This window comes from Danio aesculapii, chromosome 18 (genome assembly GCF_903798145.1).
Source record: "Danio aesculapii chromosome 18, fDanAes4.1, whole genome shotgun sequence".
NCBI lineage: Eukaryota > Metazoa > Chordata > Actinopteri > Cypriniformes > Danionidae > Danio > Danio aesculapii.
Window position 1 is genome coordinate 26,723,607 of NC_079452.1, and position 27,124 is coordinate 26,750,730.

General features: G+C 34.6%; 1 protein-coding gene across 1 annotated transcript; it reads left to right on the plus strand.

Moving 5' to 3' along the window:
* Positions 1–259: 259 nt before the first annotated feature.
* On the plus strand, positions 260–26,165 carry gpib (glucose-6-phosphate isomerase b). The gene is made up of 18 exons (XM_056478144.1): positions 260–470; positions 2,329–2,419; positions 2,505–2,573; positions 5,231–5,350; positions 5,451–5,534; positions 8,209–8,355; positions 8,443–8,514; positions 8,597–8,641; positions 11,956–12,009; positions 13,605–13,665; positions 13,748–13,791; positions 15,303–15,455; positions 16,871–17,000; positions 19,107–19,183; positions 21,672–21,800; positions 23,171–23,246; positions 23,341–23,407; positions 23,850–26,165. The coding sequence occupies exons 1-18, from the start codon at positions 352–354 to the stop codon at positions 23,971–23,973; spliced, it is 1,662 nt and encodes a 553-aa protein (XP_056334119.1). The 5' UTR covers positions 260–351; the 3' UTR covers positions 23,974–26,165.
* The last annotated feature ends 959 nt before the right edge of the window (positions 26,166–27,124 follow it).

A 27,124-nucleotide genomic window follows, 5' to 3' on the forward strand; every position in this document is an offset into this window, starting at 1 on the left:
GATATTTTTATCTAATTATTATAATATATACATCATTTTTACTACTACTACTGTGTTTACAATGTTTTTATTGTATATGTTTGTTCTTTTTTAATGTAAACAAAACATTTGTAATACTTGTCATGCCAATAAAGCAATTATAGAATTGAGAGAGAGAGAGAGAGAGAGAGAGAGAGAGAGAGAGAGAGAGAGAGAGAGAGAGAGAGAGAGAGAGAGAGAGAGAGAGAGAGAGAGAGAGAGCTGCCTTCTTCGCCCTTCATAAAGCCGATCCGTGACATTTGGGCTCAGTTCAGCCGGAGGTTTTGTACAAACACACACACAAACACACACACAGGCTCAACACTCGTCACAATGGGGCTGACAAGCGACCCGAACTTCCAGAATCTGGAGAAATGGTACAAATCCAACGCCGCCAATCTCAACATGAGGCAGATGTTCGAGGAGGATAAAACCCGATTCCAAAAGTTCAGGTAGGCTTCTATGCATGTAGACTACTGTTATATTATAAGTTATATAACTAATTAGTTTAATATCTTTCTATGACATCACATTTGAAAGCCAGTCCTTCAGAGTTCATACGATAAATATAGTGGGTGGGGTCTTTTTCCGTTCTGTCAATCATCGTTAAGCCACGCCCACATTCGCTATAAAAGAGCTCGGCGGAGTTCATTGGGGTCAAAGATCATATGGTGTCCACATCAGATTGAATTAACCAAAAAAATTATATATATATAATAATAATAATAATAAATGCATTCAAAGTGTCGAATTTTATGTTTCAAATAACCTCTGTAAAATTTATTATTATTAAATTATTATTTAATTTATTATTATTATTATAATAAATAATAATTATTATATTATATTATTTATTATGACACATTATCATATTATATTAAATAGGATAAATACAGTTATAAATAAATGATTAAAGTAAGTTCCAATTAAATGCAATTAAATTGTCCATTTTATATATAATCCATAAAGAAATTATATATTTAATCAATATAATATAATATAATATAATATAATATAATATAATATAATATAATATGGTATAATATAATATAATATAATATAATATAATATAATATAATATAATATAATATAATATAATATAATATTCATTATGACGCATTATATTTATTATATGAGGTCCATTCATTCATTCATTCATTTTCTTTTCGGCTTAGTCCCTTTATTAATCCGGGGTCGCCACAGCGGAATGAACCGCCAACTTATCCAGCACATGTTTTATGCAGCGGATGCCCTTCCAGCTGCAACCCAGTACTGGGAAATATATGAGGTCCAATTAAATGCAATTAAACTGTCTATTTTAATGTTTCTAATAACATTTATAATATTATATAAGGTGACGCAGTGGGTAGTGCTGTCACCTCACAGCAAGAAGGTCGCTGGTTCAAGCCTCGGCTGGGTCAGTTGTTGTTTCTATGTGGAGTTTGCATGTTCTCCCTGCGTTCGCGTGGGTTTCCTCCGGGTTTCCCCCCACAGTCCAAACACATGCAGTACAGGTGAATTGGGAAGGCTAAATTGTCAATAGTGTATGAGTGTGAGTGAGTGTGTGTGTTGATGTTTCCCAGATATGGGTTGCGGCTGGAAGGGCATCCGCTGCGTAAAACGTGCTGAATAAGTTGGCGGTTCATTCCGCTGTGGCGACCCCTGATTAATAAAGGGACTGAGCCGTAAAGAAAATGAATGAATGAATAGTATATGAGGTCCAATTAAATGCAATAAAATTGTCCATTTTAATGTTTCAAATAATGTATTTAAAAATAAAATATAATATATTTATTATGCCGCATTATATATATATTGTATGAGGTCCAATTAAATGCAATTAAAGTCTCCATTTTAATATTTTAAATAACTTATGTCAAAATAAAATGTCAAAATATGAGTGAAACAATCATCGTTTAGCATTAGACTTATGTAAAAATCAAACAACATATGTCTGCCTACTCTGGTTATTGAAATATACAAGAAGAAGAAGTGATCCTTCAACATTTTGTTTCTATATTAAATTATTAAAAACCTATTACTGATAAATGGACAAATCCTAGTTTGAAGAATAGCGGCAATATATGTACTGTAGAAAAATTGCAGGTGACAATAAATACATTTCTGGCTTAACTATAATCCTCATGTTGAATCTTTCAATACGTCATGGAATTATTCATTGTTTTAAATACACTGAAAGATATATTTTCTGTAATAATGCATGATTATCCGGCCAGGTAACAGATTTTGCATTGTGACTTTAGCTTTAAAGTATTTTATCATCATCTGAAAAATCCTCATTTTCAACAGCTTAACATTAAAAACAGACGAAGGAGATATTTTGCTGGATTACTCCAAAAACCTCATCAATGAAGAGGTTATGAAGATGCTCGTGGAGTTGGTAAAGTTCAACTTAATGATCCCCACACAATAAACCGTGCTATTCTGAATAAATCTATTATTATTCATTACTTTCCTTCTCTCAGGCAAAGTCTCGAGGAGTGGAGGCGTCCAGAGACAAGATGTTTTCAGGAGAAAAGATTAATTTCACTGAGGTATTTCACATGTTTGTGTGTCTGGGTTTAAATCAATGCATTCTCAAAAAAACCCAGCAAATTATCTGCTTTTATGGTCTGAAATCAGCTGAGATCTGTTTGGACATGCATTATACCATGCATACTACATATCAAGTATGCATACTATATTAGGGCTGAGCAATATGACAAAAATAAAAACTCATTTTTAATAATTTATTTCTTTTGTCTTTGCCGTGATGACAGTACAGACAGTTGAAGTCAGAATTATTAGCCCCCCTTTTGAATTATTTTTTCTTTTTTTAAATATTTCCCAAATGATGTTTAACAGAACAGAAATTTTCACAGTATGTCTGATAATATTATTTCTTCTGGAGAAAGTCTTATTTGTTTTATTTCGGCTAATTCAAACACATCTAATTCAGATCATCAGCTTATTAGCACAGACTAAAAGACCTTTAATGGAGATTTCCAAAACATGCATTGTTGGTGTTCTCCAGAAATGTGGTTGAGAAACACTACTCTAAATGACAATATTTGAATATAAAATTAGGAGAAAAGTTTTTTTATCAGAACTGAAGAATAAAACTATTGACATTTTAGTCAATCTATACCAAATAAATCCAATACATCCAAATCCAGAGTTTTACAATTGAAATAAAAGAAGTACTTTATCATAAACTTAACATTTTCTTCCCAATAAAATATTCATCATTTATTTAGTTTATAAGTCACGAAAATAAAATGATTTAATCTATACAAACATGATTTTTAAAATTGTCTAAACAATGTTTATACTGTATCCTAAGCGTAGGGCTGCACGATATATCGAAAAAAGATCACGATTTCGATTCGACCCTACACACGATCTTAATTCAGCTTTTCTATGATTCAGCCAATTATATTTTCAAGATCAGGAGAGAAGCAAGGCAGTCGCACAAATCTTCACAGCAACATTGACACCTTCAAATGGTGTTAAAAGTGTACATTATACCATGCATACTACATATAAAGTATGCATGCTATATTAGGGCTGAGCAATATGACAAAAATAAAAACTCATTTTTAATAATTTATTTCTTTTGTCTTTGCCGTGATGACAGTACACACAGTTGAAGTCAGAATTATTAGCCCCCCTTTTGAATAATTTTTTCTTTTTTAAATATTTCCCAAATGATGTTGAACAGAGCAAGGAAATTTTCACAGTATGTCTGATAATATTTTTTCTTCTGGAGAAAGTCTTATTTGTTTTATTTCGGCTAGAATAAAAGCAGTTTTTAATTTTTTAAAAGCCATATTAAGGTCAAAATTATTAGCCCCTTTAAGCTATTTTTTTCGATAGTCTACAGAACAAACCATCATTATACAATAACTTGCCTAATTACCCTAACCTGCCTAGTTAACCTAATTAACCGAGTGAAGCCTTTAAATGTCACTTTAAGCTGTATAGAAGTGTCTTGAAGAATATCTAGTCTAATATTATTTACTGTCATCATGGCAAAGAGAAAATAAATCAGTTATTAGAGATGAATTATTAAAACTATTATGATTAGAAATGTGCTAAAAAAATCTCTCTGTTAAACAGAAATTGGGGAAAAAATAAACAAGGGGGCTAATAATTCTGACTTCAACTGTATACAGTACAATAGTTTTCTACTAAATTTCTAGTTATTTTAGATACTATTATTCAGCTTAAAGAACGATTTAAAGGCTAAACTAGGTTAAATAAATTAACTAGGTAAGTCATTGGACAACAGTTGTAGCTAAATACAGTGGGGAAATAAGTATTTAACACGTCACAACTTTTCTCAGAAAACATATTTCTGAAGCTGCTGTTGAATTAAAATTTCCACTGAATGTTGGTAACAACCAAAGAAATGCATATATGTGAAGAAAACTAAACTAACCAGTTTACAAATGCAGTTATGTGTAATAAACTGAAATGATGCAGGGAACAATTATTGAACACATGAAAAAAGGGAGGCCTAGAAAGACAGTGAAAGCCCAGACAGCAGCTGAAATATCTTTCAGTTCTTCAGCAACCCTCTGCCCTTCCTCAGTGCAAATGAATATCAGCTGCTTCAGTCCAACATCTACATTAGCAGGAGGATGAAGATGAAACCAAGATGGACATTTCAGCAAGAGAATGATCCAAAACACAGCCAAGGAGACTCTTAGATACTTTCAGTGAAAGAAAATCAAGCTGTAGAATGGCCCAGCCAATCACCTGACCCCAATCCAATAGAGAATACAAATTAAAGCTCAGATTTGATAGACGAGACCCACAGAAACGTCAAGATTTTGACACTCTGTTAAAGTCTGTGAAAAACTCACACCTGAGCAATGCATGTGACTTCATTTTCCATATGAGAGACGCCTTTACATTATTGTTTTTCATTGTTATTACACATTTTTCAGATGGTTTTCTGTTTATGTTTGTATTGTTTGTGTTTTTACCAAAACCTGGTTCAATTCCATGTCAACAGCTCCTTTAGAAATATTATTCTCAGGAAAAACATGAAGTGTTCAATACTTATTTCCCCCGCTGAATATATATAGAGAGAAAAAACTTCTTCCATTAGACAAAAATAATAGGAAATACTGTGAAAAATGTCTGAAAAAGCATGAAAATTTCACAGGAGGGTGAATAATGTAGTGTTGAACTGTAAATGCTGCAGGGTCGTGCTGTTCTCCACGTGGCTCTAAGGAACCGCTCAAACACTCCTATAAATGTGGACGGGAAAGACGTGATGCCGGAGGTCAACAAGGTTCTGGAGAAGATGAAAGGATTCTGTCATGTGAGTCAGTTCAATGTGCAGATAGACAATGATCAGAAATGGAGAGGTTTAACTGCTGTATAAACCTACTGTATAAGTCATGTTATTCTTCTGATGTCAGAAAGTCCGCAGTGGCGAGTGGAAGGGATTCACTGGGAAATCCATCACGGATGTGGTTAATGTGGGCATTGGTGGATCTGATCTGGTTAGTCAAATCAAATTTCTATATCCTGCATGATCTTATTATTTTTTCAACAGTATACCATGTTTTCAGACATTTAATTTGTTCATAAAAATGTAATAGCAATGTTTTAACTAGTTGTTTGAACTAGTTTTAACTCAATATTTGGTGGAAAAAAACATAATTTTCATTAACAATATTCTGCCCAGTTGTCATTTGATGAATCACTTTTGTGCTCCAGATCAGTGTTTCTCAACCACATTCCAGGAGGACCACCAGCTCTGCACATTTTCCATGTCTCCTTAACCAAACACATCTAATTCAGATCATCAGCTCATTAGCACAGACTAAAAGACCTTTAATGGAGATTTCCAATACAAGCATTGTTAGTGTTCTCCAGAAATGTGGCTGAGAAACACTACTCTAAATGACAATATTTGAATATAAAATTAGGAGAAACGTTTTTTTATCAGAACTGAAGAATAAAACTACTGACATTTTAGTCAATCCATACTAAAAAAATTAAATACATCCAAATCCAGAGTTTTACACTTGAAATAAAAGAATTACTTGATCATAAACTTAACATTTTCTTCCCAATAAAATATTTATCATTTATTTAGTTTATAAGTCAAGAAAATAAAATGATTTAATCTATCCAAACATGATTTTTAAAAATGTCTAAACAATGTATATAGTGTACCCTAAGCGTAGGGCTGCACGATTAATCGAAAAAAGATCACGATCTCAATTCGACCCTACACACGGTCTTGATTCAGCCAATTATATTTTCAAGGTCAGGAGAGAAGCAAGGCAGTCGCACAAGTCTTCACAGCAACATTGACACCTTCAAATGGTGTTAAAAGTGTCACACACTGTATTTATAAGGTAGAATTCACCCAGAAATGTCATTTCTGTCTTCATGTAATGATGTATTCGTGGCCGCGAAATCACACGTGAGCTGACCGCCAGCTGTTTGTTTACTTCCGAGAACTTGTGCACACCAATGACGCTGACTTTAGTGAACAGAAGCTGCATAGGCTGTGGATAACAGGTAATAAAGTTGTAAATAACGTTAAGTTTGTTGCACAGAGCGATCGTTTGAGGACCGTGCGGGAGGTTTAATTTGCATGTGTGAGTTTTTTTCTCACAGTGACTGCAGTCATGAGCTGCACTCAATAGTGAAACCTGTGCGCACATCATTTAAATGATCATATCGCAGTTTACGGTTATGATTACGACAATCATTAGTTATGTTTTTTCTTTCATAGTGAACACATAGTGTTGTACATGAGAATAATTGTTTACTGTGTCAGTATAACAACCCTAGCCTGTATATAATGTTGAATATAATGCAAGAAGGAATCTGATAATGACAAATGTCTGATTTTACCAGTGAAAACAAATGGTCTAATAGTGTTGTTAATGACAGATGATAAGCACATGTCTCAAACATAATAAATCAACCTTATAATTATGAATAGTTATATTCTGATGTCATCATTTTACTGTCAATTAGCAAACAGGACATGCTGAGAGTATATAATAGCCTACTAATATTACCCTTTATTTTACATCTACAGAATCGTCAGAAAATTGTGATCTTAATTTTAAGCAAAAAAAAATCGTGATTCACATTTTTGCCAGAATCGTGCAGCCCTAACTAAGGGTATGAATAATTATGAGATTGATTGTACACTGAAAAAAGTGTTGCATGCAAAACTGTTGCAAACCATTTATTTGTGTTGAATTTAAACAAACAAATTAAATTTAATAATGTTCAACTTAATTTGTTTGTTTAAATTCAGCCCAAATAAATTGTTTACAACCACTCAACGTAAAAATATTGAGTAAATCCAAGGAATCATCTTTGGATCATTTTTTTTAGTCTATATACAGTATAAAGTATTGAACAAGTCACCATTTTTCTCAGAAAACATATTTGTAAAGGTGCCGTTGACTTGAAATTTTCCACGGATGTTGATAACAACCAAAGAAATGCATATATGCAAAGAAAACAAATCTAATTAGTTTATAAATGAAGCTATGCATAATAAATTTAAATGACACGGGGAAAAAGTATTGAACACATGAAAAAGGAAGGTGTAGAAAGGCAGGTAAAGCCCAGAGAGCAGCTGAAATCTCTCAGTAGTTCTTCAGCAACCCTCTGCCCTTCATCATTGTAAATTAACATTCACTGCTTTAGTCCAACAGAATGAACCGCCAACTATTCCTGCATATGTTTAATGCAGCAGATGCCCTTCTAGCCACACCCTAGTACTGGGAAACACCCATACACTTTCATATACATACACACTCATACACTTCGGCCAATTCTTGTTTTCCCAATTCACCTATGGCGCGGGCTGTAGGGGAAACCGGAGAACCCAGAGGAAACCCATGCCAACACGTGGAGAACATACAAACTCCACACAGAAAAGCCAGCTGGGATTCAAACCAGCGACCTTCTTGATGTGAGGCGACAGTGCTAACCACTGAGGCACAGTGCCGCCCTGCACATAGTTAATTTACTTAACAATTTTAAGGTTTACTCACACTTTTTTAAAGTATAAAGTCAATCAATTGCTTTTCACTGTGAGAGACGGCACTCCTAGAGCACAGAAATAACCCTCTCTCAAGTGGGACAGTGCTGCTTTATCGAAGACATTTTTTCCCAGTGTTTTTGTGTGTGTTTCAGGGTCCGCTAATGGTGACCGAGGCTCTGAAGCCGTACTCTAAAGGTGGCCCGAGGGTCTGGTTTGTGTCCAACATTGACGGGACTCACATCGCTAAAACTCTGGCTGAACTCAACGCTGAGACCACACTCTTCATCATCGCATCCAAGGTCTCCAGAAACTCTACACTACTACACTCTACGATCATGTGTATCCCAGTCAACCAATAGTGTGTGTGTTGTGTTTGTCTCTTTTAGACCTTCACCACACAGGAAACCATCACAAATGCTGAATCAGCTAAAGAGTGGTTTCTGCAGGCCGCTAAAGACGTGAGCCAAATCTCCTCTACATCCTAGCCTCATGCATTTATTATTATTATTATTATTATTATTATTTCTGTTTTTCTCACAGGCATCTGCAGTAGCCAAGCATTTTGTGGCGCTCTCTACAAATGGAGTAAGTTCATTCTCATTCAGATTTAAAGGGCTTGCATTACTGTGAATAATATATACTCACTGGCCACTTTATTAGGTACAACTGCTCGTTAAAACAAATTTGTAATCAGCCAATCACATGGCAGCAACTCAATGCATTTAGGCATGTAGACATGGTCAAGACGATCTGCTGCAGTTCAAAGCGAGCATCAGAATGGGGAGGAAAGGGGATTTAAGTGACTTTGAACATGGCATGGTTGTTGCTGCCAGACGGGCTGCTCTGAGTATTTCAGAAACTGCTGATCTACTGGGATTTTCACACACAACCATCTCTAGGGTTTACAGAGAATGATCTGAAACAGAGGAAATATCCAGTGAGCGGCAGTTCTGTGGGCGCAAATGCCTTGTTGATGCCAGAGGTCAAAGGAGAAGGGCCAGACTGGCTCCAGCTGATAGAAAGGCAACAGTAACTCAAATAAGCACTCGTTACAACCGAGGTCTGCAGAAGAGCATCTCTGAACCCACAACACGTCCAACCTTGAGGATGGGCTACAGCAGCAGAAGACCACACCGGGTGCCACTCCTGTCAGCTAAGAACAGGAAACTGAGGCTACAATTCACAGAGGCTCACCAAAACTGGACAATAGAAGATTGGAGAAACGTTGCCTGGTCTGATGAGTCTCCATTTCTGCTGCCACGTTCGGATGGTCGGGTCAGGATTTGGCATCAACAACATGAAAGCATGGATCCATCCTGCCTTGTATCAGCGGTTCAGGTGGTGGTGTAATGGTGTGGAGGATATTTTCTTGATAGTACCAATTGAGCATCATGTCGACGTATTGTTGCTGTACCTAATAAAGTGGCCGGTGAGTGTATATCATAAATATGGAATAAATATTACTTGGGCAGAAACTAAAATCTGCATTATCTTTCTATGTCTAAAGATGTTTTGCGACTAACATATTATTTCAATGACAATATCTGTTTAATAAATCTGTTTTGTTCAAATGTACCAAAATGTATTACCTATATTCATTTTCAGAATACAATGTACTTATTCATGCTATTTATATTGTACATGCAACATAAAGATAAAAGTTTTCATTAAAAAATGTATGCATTTGAAAAATATATATATATTTAATATAACAATATTTCAGATATATGTGAATATATTAGGCATGGGCAAGTATAAGTTTCTGATGGTATGATAACCTTGGATAAAAATATGGTTTCACAGTATCACAGTGCTGTGATTACTGCTCTAAAATAAGTTCTTTTTAAATGTCATAGTATAAAACAACTATTTTACCACTGAACACAATATGTTTTATTTTAGGACAGATTTATAATATTTTAGAAAAGTAAACATGTCAGACTAAATAGTTTAAATCGTGGACTTCAAAAACATCGAATTCTTTACGATACATAAAAAAAACACTTAAAAAAAACTTTACATGTACATTAGGAAAGGTATATCATATTTTATGTGGATTTTAATACTTTGATTTTTCAAGTAAATCTTGAAACCGGTTATTGTGCCATGCCTAGAATATATTGCACTTCCCTATGCATTGTAAAAAATATCCATATTTTAGCAGTTTTCCGTATTTCATAATTCATTTTGTGATTATTTTTGTATTTTTCCACATTTATTCATGTTTAGAATTGCAATATGGGATTTTGACCTTTTTTACAACAACATTTAACCTTGAACAGTTCAAAAAAGTGACTTTACTGGATATTTTTAATAGTTTGCAGTGCTATATTGTTTGGGTAGGTGTTGTATATTACGCTATAAAACCTTGTAAAAAAACTGCAGCACATTTTCTGTAATTTTACAGACTTATTTCTCTATTTATTTAATATTTCTCATTCATTATATTATTCCAAATTTCTAAAATGTCACTAATGGCCCGTTTCCACTGAGTGGTACGGTACGGTTCGGTTTGGTACGCTTTTATGGCCGTTTCCACTGTCAAACCGAACCGTACTGTACCACTTTTTCGGCACCCTTTCGAAAGGGTACCAAACACGAGAAAGGGTACCAAAAGGCGGAGCCACACGCGCAGCTGAACGCTATTGGTTTACAGAGATACGTCATTCGCTTACGCAACAAGCCAGAATGAAAACAAAAAACCTGCCATGTTTAAAATACACAGCGAGAGATTATAGCGGAATAATATATACATATAATAACGAGCCATGGTCGATCTGGGCTCAAACAAACCTTGTCGTCGTCTGGATGAACAGCCACAAATCCAAGAAGAAGAGCAGATTTACCCTGTGCCCTGTAGTTTTTTACGAGCCAGTCTGAGGCGCGAGCGGTTTCGCTTTCTTGCTAGCGCTCGCGCACGTCTAACATTATATCTGAAATAACAAACTTCATGAGCTGATGATAATAACCTGCGCTTGATTATTGACGTGCATTTGAAACCCGATCCTGTCAGACACTGACAAACGCAAGAGTGAAGCGCGAAGAAACAAAGGAGAAGCCAGAAAAAAGGAGCAGATTATTTATTCAGCAAACATGAACAACTGCCCTGTTTAACTAACTTATTATCTTCACATTTTGGACTAATATGAACCGGGAATGATGGAATTACTCTCTAACAGAGGCTACATGTGCTGCTGAAGATTACATACACAGATAAGAGGTTTTCACTGACTGTAGGCTACATTTTGTGTTGTTTTGAACCTAAATACAGACGAAATGTCTGCTATATGTAGTTCTTCTGTAGTTGGTAACATATCGGAGACTGTAAGGGGCTGTATGTGTTTATATATGTTCATTTATTTAGTTATTTTATATAATTACAGACGTTACAGTAGGCTGTTTCGCACTGTCATTGATCTGCAGTTATAATCAACTCATGTTCATAGTAAAGTTAGTAATAAACATTTATACACAAGTATTTATGTGTTTAAAGCATCTGTTTTATGAGAAGTGCTTCTCATATGATATGTAAGTGACCTGTACAGCTTTATTGTAGACATTTCCTCGAGCGAGAATGACGTCGACTGAAACTTTCGGTCATACATCACGCCCACCAAAAGGGTACCCTTGTTAGTGGAAATGCAAGCCTGATAAAGGTGACCCGTACCAAACCAAACCGTACCAGTCAGTGGAAACGAGCCATAAAAGTCACTTTTTTGAACCGTAGAGTTGAATTTTCAACATCACAAGTGGACAGAGCAGAGATCAACATCCCATAATGCAATTCACAACCACAACTTAAACTGTTAATTAACAGATTTTTTTTACAGTGTATATGTTTTAATATATTTCAGTTTATTTAAAAAAAGTGATCAGCTTTACTCCTGTGTGTGTTTCAGCCCAAAGTGAAGGACTTCGGCATCGATCCGGAGAACATGTTTGAGTTCTGGGACGTGAGTGTGTGCCTATGCTATTTTTACAGAGCGTTTGCCTTGTGAAGTGTGTGTGTGTGTGTGTGTGTGTGTGTGTGTGTGTGTGTGTGTGTGTGTGTGTGTGTGTGTGTGTGTGTGTGTGTGTGTGTACATAGCAGCTGCTGTAACCAGAGTCTCTGCACTCAATCCCCACACCAGCGCTTATTACTGATCTTGACCTTATCCAGCCGCAGGTCACTGCTAAAGGCCGACCGGCTACTTTTACTCACATTGTTGATATTTAAAGGGCAAGGTTCCTACTATCCCAAGTTATGTGCTCTATAGGATGCATTAGTGTTCATTTGGACAGCGAATTTTCATTTAGTTTTAGTCTTACACTACAAAAGAATTACCTTTGTTACTTGTTCAAAATGAGCTAAAACAACATACATCTTTTTTGGGTGACAACTTAATTGTTTTATGTTCAGTCTACTTAAATTTGTAAAAATGATTAACTTAAATTAAATTAATTTGCGTGGAAGCCATCTTTTTTTTACAGTGCAGTCTTTTGACTAAAATGCTACAACTGCTACTAATAATAATGATGATGATAATAATAATAATAAAGTTTAAAGGAACTACAGTTGCACCTGTATCAAAGAAATCAACAAAATCAAACAACTATAACTGAAACCCTGCAACCTCTGATCTTCCTAACCAAATAAAAATATCAAAGAGAAACACAACAGCTTTACGACGACCAAATAAACTCTTGCTGAAGACAAAAAACTTGTACTTGAAAGTGCGAAATGAAATTAACATAATGGGTTTTCTATATAGCTATAATTATTATGAGTGACACCGGTGGCCATCCAGTGAACTGCAGTTAGTTTAAACTTCACATCTAAGGGCTCTATTTTAACAATCTAGGCGCAAAGTCTAAAGCGCATGGGGCAAAAGCATTAAGGGCATATCCGAATCCACTTTTGCTATTTTAAGGATGGAAAAATACGCTCTGCGCCCCGGCGCATGGTCTAACAGGGCTGTGTTTATTCTCTTAATGAGTTCTGGGTGTGTTTTGAGAATAAACCAATCAGAGTCTCATCTCCCATTCCCTTTAAGAGTCAGTTGGTCGCTATTTACATGGCAGACTTTTGTGCAAAAACTGAACGCTTCACTAGCGAGAAAACAGTTAAACAGAGCATCTGCAGCGGAAGGATAAAAAGCGAGCCTCCTCCATTCAACCTCTTTACTTTCACTTTTGTGGATAAGGAAACTGTGTTGTACACACTCCACTGAAAACATCCATTAGCTGACATATTTAATTTCCTTTGTTAAGCGCAAAGATTTGTTTCAAAACTATTTCTATATTCAGTTCTAATTTCCAGCAAACGATTAAATAACAAGAAATAATAACAAAGTTTGGTCAATAATAACAACTGAGTTATATCCAAACACACATCCTATACTTATGCCCCATATGGTCTATATCCCCATACTTATGCCCCATATGGTCAAAATCTAATTTGTTTACATTTACAAAAGACATCTGTCAGTGAAAACTCTGGAAATCTTTTCTTTACACTTTTGTCAGTTCAATAAAAGTAAAAGAGAATGAACTTATTGATTATTTGCAGTGGGTCGGTGGACGATACTCCCTATGGTCTGCAATTGGACTGTCCATTGCACTTCACATCGGTGAGTGTGATCATGTGACTCTTGCGAACAGTCAATCAGAGCTAGCGAATCGTAATCATCTGTCCAATCCCTTCTGTTGCAGGATATGAGAACTTTGAGAAGCTGTTGGCTGGAGCTCATTGGATGGTGAGTTTTATTATTGACCAGGGTTTGACCTTCATCATCAATCTCAAATAATGTCAAAAATACTGTATAACTAGTGAAATATTTACATTAACAGCTGCCTGTGTGAATATGTTTGAATTTTTTATTTATTTCTGTGATAAAATCTGAATTTTTAACATCATTACTCCAGTCTTCAGTGTCACATGATCATTCAGAAATCAGCATAATATGATGATTTCATGATTAAGAAACATTTATGATAATTATAGGAGTTAAAACTAGTGTTGCATTTGCCAAATCTGTTGAATTGGATGATTTTTAAATGAATAAAAAGACAGTTTATCATTAAGAAGCACAATATATGGTGGCCATATTGATATTGGCCAATAAATGCTATTTTTAATATTATTGTTGTCGGTCCAGTTTAAAAAAAAAAGGCCAGTAAATTATGTATTTTTCCACTGGTTGAACCACTTCACATGCTTTCTGCCTGACACTGATTTACTATTTTACTGATATATTGATTTTGGTTATTGTTCACTGTGTTGGTCGCTTTATCTATGTATTTTTTTATTTATTCTTTTGTATATATAATAAATCAGTTGTTCACTGTATGTGTTCACCTTTAGTTTTTGCAACCATGCAGAAAAATTTATCAGCTAATATATTGGCAATTGGGCTCCAAATCTAAAGTTATTGGCATCAGTTGAAAATTTCATATTGGCGTATCCCTAATTATACACTACCTGACAAAAGTCTTGTCGTGGATCCCAGTTGTAATAGCAACAAATAATAACTTGACTTCTAGTTGATCATTTGGAAAAGTGTCAGAAGGTGGATTTATCTGCTGAATCATCTGTTGATCTGCATCCCAATCATCACAAATACTGCAGAAGACCTACTGGAACCCACATGGAGCCAAGATTCTTATAGAAATCAGTCAAGTTTGGTGAAGGATAAATCATGGTTTGGGGTTACATTCAGTATGGGGGTGTGTGAGAGATCTGCAGAGTGGATGGCAACATCAACAGCCTGAAGTATCAAGACATTTGTGCTGCCCATTACATTACAAACCACAGGAGAGGGCAAATTCTCCAGCAGGATAGCGCTCCTTCTCATACTTCAGCCTCCACATCAAAGCTCCTGAAAGCAAAGAAGGTCAAGGTGCTCCAGGATTGGCCAGCCCAGTCACCAGACATGAACATTATTGAGCATGTCTGGGGTAAGATGAAGGAGGAGGCATTGAAGATGAATCCACAGAATATTGATGAACTCTATGACTTCATTAATAAGTGATTTGAGTCATTGCAGAGATGTATGGATGCAGTCCTCCAAGCTCATGATGGAGTCAGACACAATATTCATTCTGTTTCCACTTCAGCATGACCACATATTCTAGACTGGACATTATTTCTGTTCAATGACAAGACTTTAGTCTAAGCAGAGTCATACCTTACTGTCCTATTAAAATAATTAAAAATCAATTTCTTTCAAAAGGCGTACCTTAACTCCTGTATATGCATCTTTATCAGGACACTCATTTCCGCACGGCTCCTGTGGACCAGAACGCACCCATGCTGCTAGCTCTTTTGGGAATCTGGTACATCAACTTCTTCCAGGCGGAGACTCACTGTCTGCTGCCGTATGATCAGTACATGCACCGTTTCGCTGCTTATTTTCAACAGGTGCCAACAGTCTCCAACACTCTCAACACTGTACTGCCTACACACAACAACAATGAAGGATTGTGGGAATGAAAACATAACACATTATTGCATTTTTTTAATCTTACAGTTTTTGAGTTGATACTAAAATATCTAGTTGAATAGTAAAAGTGTGCTTACTAATTTTAACAATACTAAAATTGCTTATTCTAGTAGGATTGTGCTCGTTTCACAATTTCAAACTAGCAATTGAAAAAGAAATGCAATTGGAATGAAAAGGTAAAAACTGACAGGGTTTCAAAATGGAGCATAAATTCAGGAGTCCAAAGGAAAACCATCAGAATAGCAATAAATCTGAGAATTTTGAGAAAAATGTTAGAATTGCAAGAAATACGTAAGAATTTCAAAGAAATCCCCATCAGAAAAGCACATTTCAAAATAAAAATAAAATAAAATCTGAATTTTGAGTTGTAAAATTTGAACTCTGCGGGAGAAATACTGTGATGTAATTCAGAATCCTAAAGAAAAACATAAGACTGAAAACTTGCAAGATATAAACTCAGAAATGATATATTATATATTTATATAACTCAGAAATAAACTATGAAATAAAACTATATAACTCAGAAATAAAAACTCAATTCCAAGGGTTCAGAATTCCAAGATGTAAACATGAGGAGATGTAAACTAAAGAAAAAAACATTAAAATGATTTGATTAAAACACAAAATAATGAAGGAAAAGAATCAGAATTTCAAAATGTAAACTAAAAACACTGAGACATACAGTCAGAACTGCGAGATGTCAATTTCGAGAAATAAAATAAATAAATATATTCCAAGGTTTTTGCAAAATTGCTTGATTTAACCAGAAATACAGTGAGGGGGAAAATGAATTACAGAATGTGAACTCAAAACTCTGAAACATAAAGTTGTGACATTAAATTCTGAGTAAAAAAATATATATAAATTGCCAAAATTCTAACCCTAGAATTCAAAGGAATACGTCAGAGTTGCAAGTTTTTGCTCAAAATGTCTAAATATAAATCTGGGAACTTTGGATATATAACATTTGTATATAATTTCGAAATTTTTTGCCAAATTGCTTGATTTTATCAGATTTACAAGGGAAAAAATACAATCAGAATTCCAACTTAAAACATTGAGAAAAAAGTCAGAACTGCAGGATGTAAATGAACAGAAAAAAATGAACAGAAATGGCTAAATATGAACCTAATTCCAGTTAATTCCCCCAAATAAAGTCAGGCCTGTGAGAACTCCGATGACATCTTTTCTTTTTTTAATTATATTTAAATTGTGGTAGAATCGAGCTTCCATGACAAACACACTCATAAAACAGCATACAAAGCTGACCTACATCTTATATTACCAGTAAAGCCATCAAGATCACAAATAATGATGCTGTCATTTTTCACAGGGTGACATGGAGTCCAATGGAAAGTACATCACGACTAAAGGCACGCGGGTGAACTATCACACCGGACCCATCGTATGGGGAGAACCGGGAACTAACGGACAGCACGCTTTCTACCAGCTCATCCACCAGGGTGAACAGCACTCGCTCATATTATCTGTGTTTTTCCTTTTTCAAATATTTCCCAAATGATGTTTAACAGATTCAGGAATTTTTCACAGTATTCCCTACAATATTTTTTCTTCTGGAGAAAGTCTCATTTGTTTTATTTCAGCTAGAATAAAAGCAAATCTTATTTTTTAAACCCATTTTAAGGTCAATATTATTAGCCCCCTAAGTAATTTTTTCTTTCGATTGTCTACATCGGTGGTTTCCAAAGTGAGGATGGCAAGACAATGAGGAGGGGGTCACTTGGTGATTTCTAAAATCTACATGTGATTTCTATCATACATGTTATTAAACTATTAGAATTACCATATTTTATCCATAACCTGCAGAAGATGAAAAAATTATTTAATAGTTGCATTAAATTCAATTCTTGTTCTATTGGATTGCGACCCCTGGGGTTATTACCCTAAATAAGTGACACAGCAATAGTGTTAGTTGCAGCAGATCGATCTTACAGCACAATGTTGAACTATGACCCCTTTATGGCGCTCACACACAGTTCAAGTCAGAATTATTAGACCCCTTTGAATTTTTTTTTCTTTTATAAATATTTCCCAAATATGTTTAGCAGAGCAAGGAAATTTTCACAGTATGTCTGATAATATTTTTTCTTCTAGAGAAAATCTTAGTTGACTTATTTAGGCTTGGATGAAAGCAGTTTTTAATTTTTTAAAGCCATTTTAAGGTCAATTATTAGCCCCTTTAAGCTATATTGTTTTCTTCGCTAGTCTACAGAACATACCATCATTATACAATAACTTGCCTAATTACCCTAACCTGCCTAGTTAACCTAATTAACCTAGTTAAGCCTTTAAATGTCACTTTAAGCTGTATAGAAGTGTCTTGAAGAATATCTAGTCTAATATTATTTACTGTCATCATGGCAAAGATAAAATAAATCAGTTATTAGAAATTAGTTATTAAAACTATTATGATTAGAAATGTGTTGAAAAAAATCTTCTCTCCATTAAACAGAAATTGGAGAAAAAAATAAACAGGGGGGCTAATAATTCTGACCTCTACTGTACATTAAAAATAAAGGCCATGACTGAACATAGAGGACGATCTCCAAGTGGCAGTCTTTAAAACTAAACCAAGAATAGTCTTGTGCTATAAACACTGTGCCCACCATTCTCATTAAGGGAGGTTAATATTAAAGTAAACAAGTGAATAATGACTATAAAAAAGTATGGTTGTTAAATTGTTGCACTTTTTTGTGTTGTCAATATGCTCGCTTATATAGTTCCTACTGGTGTGTGTGTGTGTGCACCGTTATGTGCAATGTTTGTATGTTTATTACCAACCCAGACAGGGGTGGACTAGGACTGCTTTTTCATTTAGGAAAAGTTATTGAAGGTCAGGCCAAAGTGAGGAGGATGGGGGGGGGGGGGGGGGCAATGTTTAGGGGGGGAGGTAGCGCAATGTTTTAGAAAAGTGGGGCCGGGGGGTGGGCAGAATCACAGTGGCAGGGAAGATGACCATCAGGGTCATCCCGGTGCTCTCTATGGCCAGTCCGTCCCTGACCTCAGAGGATAGAGGGGGTCGCGAGTCATTGGAATTGTTATTTTGGGTCTCGAGCTGAAAAGTTTGGGAACCCCTAGTCTACAGAAGAAACCACTGTTATACAATGACTTGCCTAATTTCCCTAACTTTACCCTAATTAACCTAGTTAAGCCTTTAAATGTCACTTTAAGCTGTTTAGAAGTGTCTTGAAGAATATCTAGTCTAATATTATTTACTGTCATCATGACAAAGATAAAATAAATCAGTTATTAGAGATGAGTTATTAAAACTATTATGATTAGAAATGTGTTGAAAATATCTTCATTAAACAGAAATTATGGAGAAAATGTCCAGGAGGGCTAATAATTCTGACAGTATATATACAGTGCTCAGCATATGTGAGTGCCCCCCTCACAGATCTCGCTTTTAAATTCATATTTTCTATCGAATGCTAAAATGTGTGGATAAGGACATTTCTTTAATTTTATTTCTAATCTGATTTTTCTGCGGCAATATCCACACTTTTCAGCAATGCTATGTTTTGTCTGACCCTTCTGTCTCTCCACAGGAACTCGAATGGTTCCTGCTGACTTCCTCATTCCTGCCCAGACTCAACATCCAATCAGAAACAGCCTTCACCACAAGGTACTGAGTGTTGCCCATGCAGTCCAAAGAGCTGATTTTTCCCTGCAGGTTAATTCTTTTAAATGCTTGTATTGAAATATCTAAAAGGGGACCTATTATTCCCCCTTTTACAAAATGTAAAATGCGTCTCTGATGTCCCTGGAGTGTGTGTGTGAAGTTTCAGCTCAAAATACCACACAGATAATGTTTTCTAGCTCTCTGAAACTGACCCTTTTAGGCTTTGATCCTAACATTGGTGTTTTGGTGACTGTCACTTTAAATTCAAATGAGATTGTGCGCTTTTCAAAAGAAGGCGGAGCTACAAACGCCTGTATTTTAGCATCTGCTTGTTAAGTCGTGACATATGAAATACTGTTTTCTGGGTCCAAGCCGCTACTGTTGAGTCTCCCCATTCAGTGTGATAGAGCGCTTGGACCTGGAAGTCGCTTCACGTGATGCCACACTTAACAAGCAGATAGTAGTAGTTTCCCGGGAGTCTCACATATTTCAGATCCATCTCTTGCCACCCTCCCGTTTTGTTATTTCTCCCGGAAAACTTCCGTAATTTTACCCCACTCCAGGTCCTCAGCTTTTTGGTACAGTCTGTAAACACCCCCGGGTCGCCAACTTTGGTGTAGTACACAATCGCAGCGACCATCCGAAACCCGTTCCATAGTACAGTTACTAACCCTCTCAACTGTGTTATTGGGTCAACTCTCAACTCTCCACCCATAATAGGTCCCCTTTAACCATTTTGTTTCTAATGATAAAACTGTTATTAATCACATGTTAAGATATACTGTTAAAAAATTATATTGTTAACAATTTTTTAAGTTAAATCAAATGAATCTTTAAGTGAAATGAAGTCAGTTCAACCAGTCTCTTTAAGTATTCTGTAGTCTTTAGTTGAACGTAATTTAGGTTAAATTTTACAATTAATAATTATTACATTATTAATAATAATTTATTGCTAAATTATTGTTTATAATAATTATTAATTTAAATAATTAATTGATTAATGATTAAAGTATTACAATACAATAAATATTTAACAATAAATATTAATACGTTTAATATTAATACTTTAATAATTATTTAAGTAATGATAATTATTGAATTGTTAATAATACTTTAATCATTATAAATAATTTCTATATTAATAATTATTCATTTACATTCACTTTTTCATACACATAAACCACATTCAACTGACTTAATACAGCTTGTTTAACAAAAAATATAGTTTAATAACAAAATCATTACTATCACTATGTTAATGAATGCTCCAGCATACTGGTATTAACTATAGTGAACTGATAAACTGATATAAATACAATAGTATACTTCATTTGTGCATAATACTATAGTTTTTGTATTACCATAGCAACTATATAATTACCTAACTGTGGTGTATTGTTGTGGTAAACTACAGTATAGGGTCATTTGTGTATATTACTATAGGTTTTGCATTACCATAGCAACTATATAATTACCTAACTGTGGTGTATTTGTTGTGGTAAACTACAGTGTTGGGTCATTTGTTTATATTACTATAGGTTTTGCATTACCATAGTATCTGTAAAATTACCACAGCACAATGGAACTCTGTGGTGTATTGTGGTAAATTACAGTAAAACTACAGTGTTGGGTCATTTGTGTATATTACTATAGGTTTTGCATTACCATAGTATCTGTAAAATTACCACAGCACAATGGAACTCTGTGGTGTATTATGGTAAATTACAGTAAAACTATAGTGTTGGGTTATTTGTGTATATTACTATGGTTTTTCTGTGTCCATATCAACAATATAATTACCCCAACACATCAAGTACTTTACTATGTAGTTCAAAAAACACTATATTATTTACTCTTAATTACGATAGTATTTCAAACATGGGAAACTGCTGCTGAAAAATCCAGCTTAAACCAGCCTAGGCTGGTTGGCTTGTTTTAGCTGGTTGACCAGCCTGGTTTTAGAGGGGTTTTGGCCATTTCCAGGCTGGTTTTCAGCCATTTCCAGCCTGGTCTTAGCTGGTCAGGCTGGAAAATGACCAGCTAAATCCAGCTTGACCAGCCTGGTTTAAGATGGACATAGCTGGTTTTGGCTGGGCTCCCAGCCTGGCTAGGTGGTCAAGCTGGTTTTAGCTGGTCATTTTCCAGCCTGACCAGCTAAGACCAGGCTGGAAATGGCTGGAAACCAGCCTGGAAATGGCCAAAACCCCTCTAAAACCAGGCTGGTCGACCAGCTAAAACCAGCCAACCAGCCTAGGCTGGTTTAAGCTGTTTTTTTTCAGTAGGGTTATGTGGTAAAACTACAGTGTAGCAGCTAAAGTTACTATATATAAGCATAGTTGACCTGCAGTTATATAATATATTGGTAATGTCTATGTGTAGATGTTCAATGAAGTATATTTGTGTTGTCCTCGATGGATGGCATCATCTTTTCCTGTTTATTTCAGTGAAGCTGCTTTAAAACTGTATTAAATCGGTGTTATTTGACTCGTAGATTCTGCTGGCGAATTTTCTGGCTCAAACTGAGGCGCTGATGAAGGGTAAAACGACAGAAGAGGCGAAGAAAGAGCTTGAGGCCGGAGGACTGAGCGGAGACAACCTGGAGAAAATACTGCCGCACAAAGTGAGGAGAAAACTGAGACTATACTGACCTCTGCAGGACACATTACATCCACAATACTCTCCAGCATCTATAATGAACGTGATGTGTGGATTTTGGGACACGTTTGCCGAAATTATATATCCTTATCAACAATATTTTCGTCGTGGATGAGGACGCGCGCCATTTATATCAAGTATATTTGCGAGACTTCCGTTGTTGTTCGGTTACGGTTATTTCAGTTAAACTCTAGATGGGATACATCTGCGGATACTCACTCGCATGATTTTTGTGACACTGTACAACAATAATTGATATTTTTACATTACTGTGAGGGTTGGGGTAGGGGTAGACGTTAATAAAATTCAATAGAATGGGTAATTTAATAAATAATATTTCAAATTCTAGTTAACTTAGGGCGACAGATGTATTTCTTCTAGCAACAACCGTCCTACCGACGATCTGCAGATAATCACATCAATATAGCATAATTTTGTGACACTGTACAACAATTGATAGTTTTACAATGCGGTTAGTATGGGTACACGTTAATAAGATACAATTAATGGGTCATTTAATAGATAATATAAATAAGTTTAGTTAACTTCTGGCCACAACTGTATCCCTTCTAAGTTCTACCAACAATCGCATAACCGACTGAGTCTAGAAGGGATACAGCCGCGGATAATCACATCAATAACATAATGTTTGTAACACTGTACAACAATAATTAATATTTTTACATTACTGTGAGGTCTAGGTTTAGGAGTAGACATTGATGAAATACAATTTAAGGGTAATCTAATAAATAATATAAATAATTCTAGTTAAACCGACTTTTGTGCATCTGAAATAAGGATGTTGCTAGAAGGGATACAGCAGCTTGATTAAAATACTTGATGCTACTGTTAATTTAGTTTCCACATAACAAATACTATTGTAAATTATAGTAAATACTAGTGTATTTGAAGCATATTATAGTAAAATACTTAAAATAATTTGCTGTGGTAATTTTATAGTTGTGTTCTACAATACACCACAGTTTACTGCAGTAATAGCGTAAGTATACTATAGTATTTATTACAGTTTATCAGTTCACTGTTGTCGTTTTAAATGTGCAAATCACATGCACCAACACATTTAGGTCACCAAAACAATGTCAAATATGATTGTTTGGAGGATTTATGACTACATAATGAATAGCATTCCAGATATGAACAAAGTGAACAGGTATATTGCAATTATATCACAAAGCAAACAGTAAGCATGACTATATCTCTATACTATTAGAAATGACATATTAGTATAACTCAATATTCTGCACAGTAAATTGATACCTCTTTGCTGTATCATCATCATCATCATCATCATCATCATCATATGTTTCTGTGCAGGTTTTCCAGGGAAATAAGCCAACAAACTCCATCGTCTTCAAGAAGCTGTCTCCGTTCACTCTGGGTGTGCTGATCGGTGCGTTTATAGCTGTTTTTAATCTCCTGTATTCTCATACTGTGTGTTGAATATTAGTTATTACACACATGTTTCTGACCTCTCTCAACAACAGCCATGTATGAACACAAGATCTTCATTCAGGGCGTCATGTGGGAAATCAACAGCTTTGATCAGTGGGGGTGAGTCACTGGATTGTAAATAAATAGCCAAATTTATAGTTGTGAATTGCATTATGGGATGTTGATCTCTGCTCTGTCCACTTTTGATGATGAAAATTCAACTCTGCAGTTTAACAAAGTGACTTTTATTGACATTTCAGAAGTTTGAGATAATATAATGTATAAGAAATAATAATATAAAGGGAAATAAGTCTGTAAAATAACAGAAAATGTGCTGCAGTTTATTACAAGGTGTTTGTAGAGTAATATACAACACCAACACAGACAATATAGCACTGCAAACTATTATAAATGATCATAAAAGTCACTTTACAAACTTTTTAAGGTTAAAAGAAAGATCAAGATCCCATAATGCAATTCAAAATCATGAATAAATGGGGAAAAATAAATCCATGAATCACAAAACTGCTTTTACAGATGTTCCTCTCTGTCTCTGTCCCAGGGTGGAGCTGGGTAAACAGCTGGCGAAAAAGATCGAGCCGGAGCTCCAGGATTCAGCTCAGGTCAGCTCTCATGATTCCTCCACCAACGGCCTCATTAATTTCCTCAAGAAAAACTTTGCTTGAAGAAGACCCACCCTTCTCGGAATCCCCTGCAGCCTGAAACATAATGGCTGCACTGAACAGCAGCAGATTAATAATATATTATTATATTTATATTATATTATTATATTTTAGTGCTGGGCAAAGATTCATCACAATTAATGGCATTCAAAATAAAAGTGTTTTGACATAAAACATATGTGTGTGTGTTATGTAGAGTTACTATGTATATGTGAGAGACAAAACTATACAAAACCATTTTGTTACATAGATATCTAGATTTATATATAATTTGTATCATATACATTATATATACAGTTACATATACATATTACATAATACATATACAGTTAAAGTCAGAATTATTAGCCCCTCTTTGATTTTTTCTTTCTTTTTTTAAATATTTCCCAAATGATGTTTATCAGAGCTAGGAAATTTTCACAGTATGTCTGATAATATTTTTTCTTCTGGAGAAAGTCTTATTTGTTTTATTTCGGCTAGAATAAAAGCAGTTTTTAATTTTTTTAAAGCCATTTTGAGGTCAATATTATTAGCCCCTTTAAGCTATATTTTTTACAGTCTACAGAACAAACCATCGTTATACAATAACTTGCCTAATTACTCTAACCTGCCTAGTTAACCTAATTAACCTAGTTAAGCCTTTAAATGTCACTTTAAGCTGTATAGAAGCGTCTTGAAGAATATCTAGTCTAATATTATTTACTGTCATCATGACAAAGATAAAATAAATCAGTTATTAGAAATGAGTTATTAAAACTATTATGTGCAGAAATGTGATGAAAAAATCTCTCTGTTAAACAGAAATTGGGGAAAAAATAAACAGGGGGGCTAATAATTCAGGGGGGCTAATAATTCTGGCTTCAACTGTATATATTTTATATCTAAATATAAATAAATGCAAGCATGTGTGTGTGTTTATACACTCTAAAAAAAGACTTATTTATTTAACACAATGGTTGAGTTAAAAATATTTGGTGCTTCGTTGGGTTGTTTTTAACCTTTATTGGGTTATTTATTAATAACTCAACCAGTTGGGTTGAAACATTATAATTTTAACAGTCAACTGATTTAACCGACCCAGAACAGCTGTATTATTATGCGTACGTAATGTTGTTTTTGCATTGTAAAGTTTATTTAATGCAATAATATTGTTTTTGTTTTTTATTTACCTCTCTGTGTCGTGGTTTTTATATCTGTTTCACCAGCACTCTTAATTATTGATGATACAAATGTTTGCTTCACAGCTGATCTATATTAAATGGATAAAAGTGTCTGGAACTTAAAATAAAACATTTCCAATATTTTTGAAAACTGCATGTTATTTATTTACTCAGCCACAATATAAAATTAATAGTAGTACTAGTAATAGTAGCAGTAGTATTACCAGAATGGATAAAAATAACATTTAATCAAAGTAACCCAATACATTGGGTTAAATTATATAACCCAATGCATTGGGTTAAAATAACCCATAGTTGGAAAGGTGCTATAATAACCTATAGTTGAGATTATATGTTGAGGTATTTTTAACCCAACTATTTTAACGGAGTAGTAAATATATCCAGCACACACACTTATTTTAAATCAAAGCAAACTTTTATTTTGGATGCGATTAATTGAGATTAATTTTTGCCCAGCACTAACTCTTTTTTAAACTGACAGTTAAAGTGTTGTTGTTCAATAATGAAGTCAAGTATTATTCTACAAACACACTCTTAGAAAATGCTGGGTTGTTTTAACCCAGTGTTGGGTCAAATATGGATAACCCAATCATTGGGTTAAAAAAGTGTAATTTAAATTTAATACAAAAAATAACCCAATGAGTTGGCGTGATAGCCCAGTGGTTAGTGCGCTGACATATGGTGCGGCAGTGCTCCGGGCGTCCTGAGTTTGAGTCCCAGCTCGTGGACCTACTGACCTGTCAATTAATGGCAAAAATGACAAAAATAAATCTTTAAAAAAATTAACATAACAATAATAACTCAATGGTTGGGTTTGTAGTACATATTTGACCCAACTTTGGGATTTTTGTTAGAGTGGTGTAGTAGTCAGTATTGTGAATTAAAATATATCATTCAAATATAACAGATGTATCCTGCTTTTAAAAAATCTTTTAAGCACTGTTTCTTTTACAGTTTATGTATGGCTCACATGTGGGACTTTTATTTTGCAAAATAAACCACTCTGCAAAACAACTGTGGATTTGGTTATGATTTATAATTCATTATTTTTTACTCATATTTTTTTTAAAAAGCCACAATAAATTTAACATGAAATTACACATTGTTTAAAAAACATTACTCATCAGAGCCAACAGCCTAATGGTTAGAGCGTCCACATATAGCACACAGGTGCTTTTAGTTACACAATAACTTGCCTAATTACTCTAACCCAGTGTTTCCCAACCCTGTTCCTGAAGGCACACCAACAGTACACATTTTCAACCTCTCCCTAATCAAACACACCTGAATCAACTTATCATAACATCAGAAGAGACTCCAACACCTGAAGTTAATGGGTCAGATAAGGGAGACATCCAAAATATGTACTGTTGGTGTGCCTCCAGGAACAGGGTTGGGAAACACTGCTCTAACCTGCCTAGTTAACCTAATTACCCTAGTTAAGCCTTTAAATGTCACTTTAAGCTGTATAGAAGTGTCTTGAAGAATATCTAGTCTAATATTATTTACTGTCATCATGACAAAGATAAAATAAATCAGTTATTAGAGATGAATTATTAATATATACAGGGGGCTAACTATTCAGAGGGTTTAATAATTCTAACTTCAACTGTATATATTATTTTATATTATTTTTCATTTGATTTACTTTAATATTAGTTAACATTTTAGTCCTTTTGTTGTGCTTTTAAATGTATCTAGATAGTTTTTTATTATTTATTTACTCGTTTAAGCTTATTTAATTGTAATTATTTCAATACTTAGCGTGAAATTAAATTAACAAATGTTTAAATTAACAAATGAACTTTTAGTGCAAAATTTAGTATTTTCTGCCTTTATTTTATTTATATTTTGTGTAAAAATAATACAAATAATTAATAAAAGCAACAAATGAATAAAATGAATGAAAAATAATAAACGCACAAATAAATTGAAACATTAATTAATAAAAGCAACAAATATATTTTAGAAAT

What these genes read in the sequence shown, in the direction of transcription:
- gpib (XM_056478144.1), top strand. Translation starts at nt 352, where the DNA reads ATGGGGCTGACAAGCGACCCGAACTTCCAGAATCTGGAGAAATGGTAC. An exon ending in TCTTCATCATCGCATCCAAG is followed by an intron (nt 8,356 to 8,442) that starts GTCTCCAGAAAC and finishes TGTCTCTTTTAG; the next exon opens with ACCTTCACCACACAGGAAAC. An exon ending in CTACCAGCTCATCCACCAGG is followed by an intron (nt 17,001 to 19,106) that starts GTGAACAGCACT and finishes GTCTCTCCACAG; the next exon opens with GAACTCGAATGGTTCCTGCT.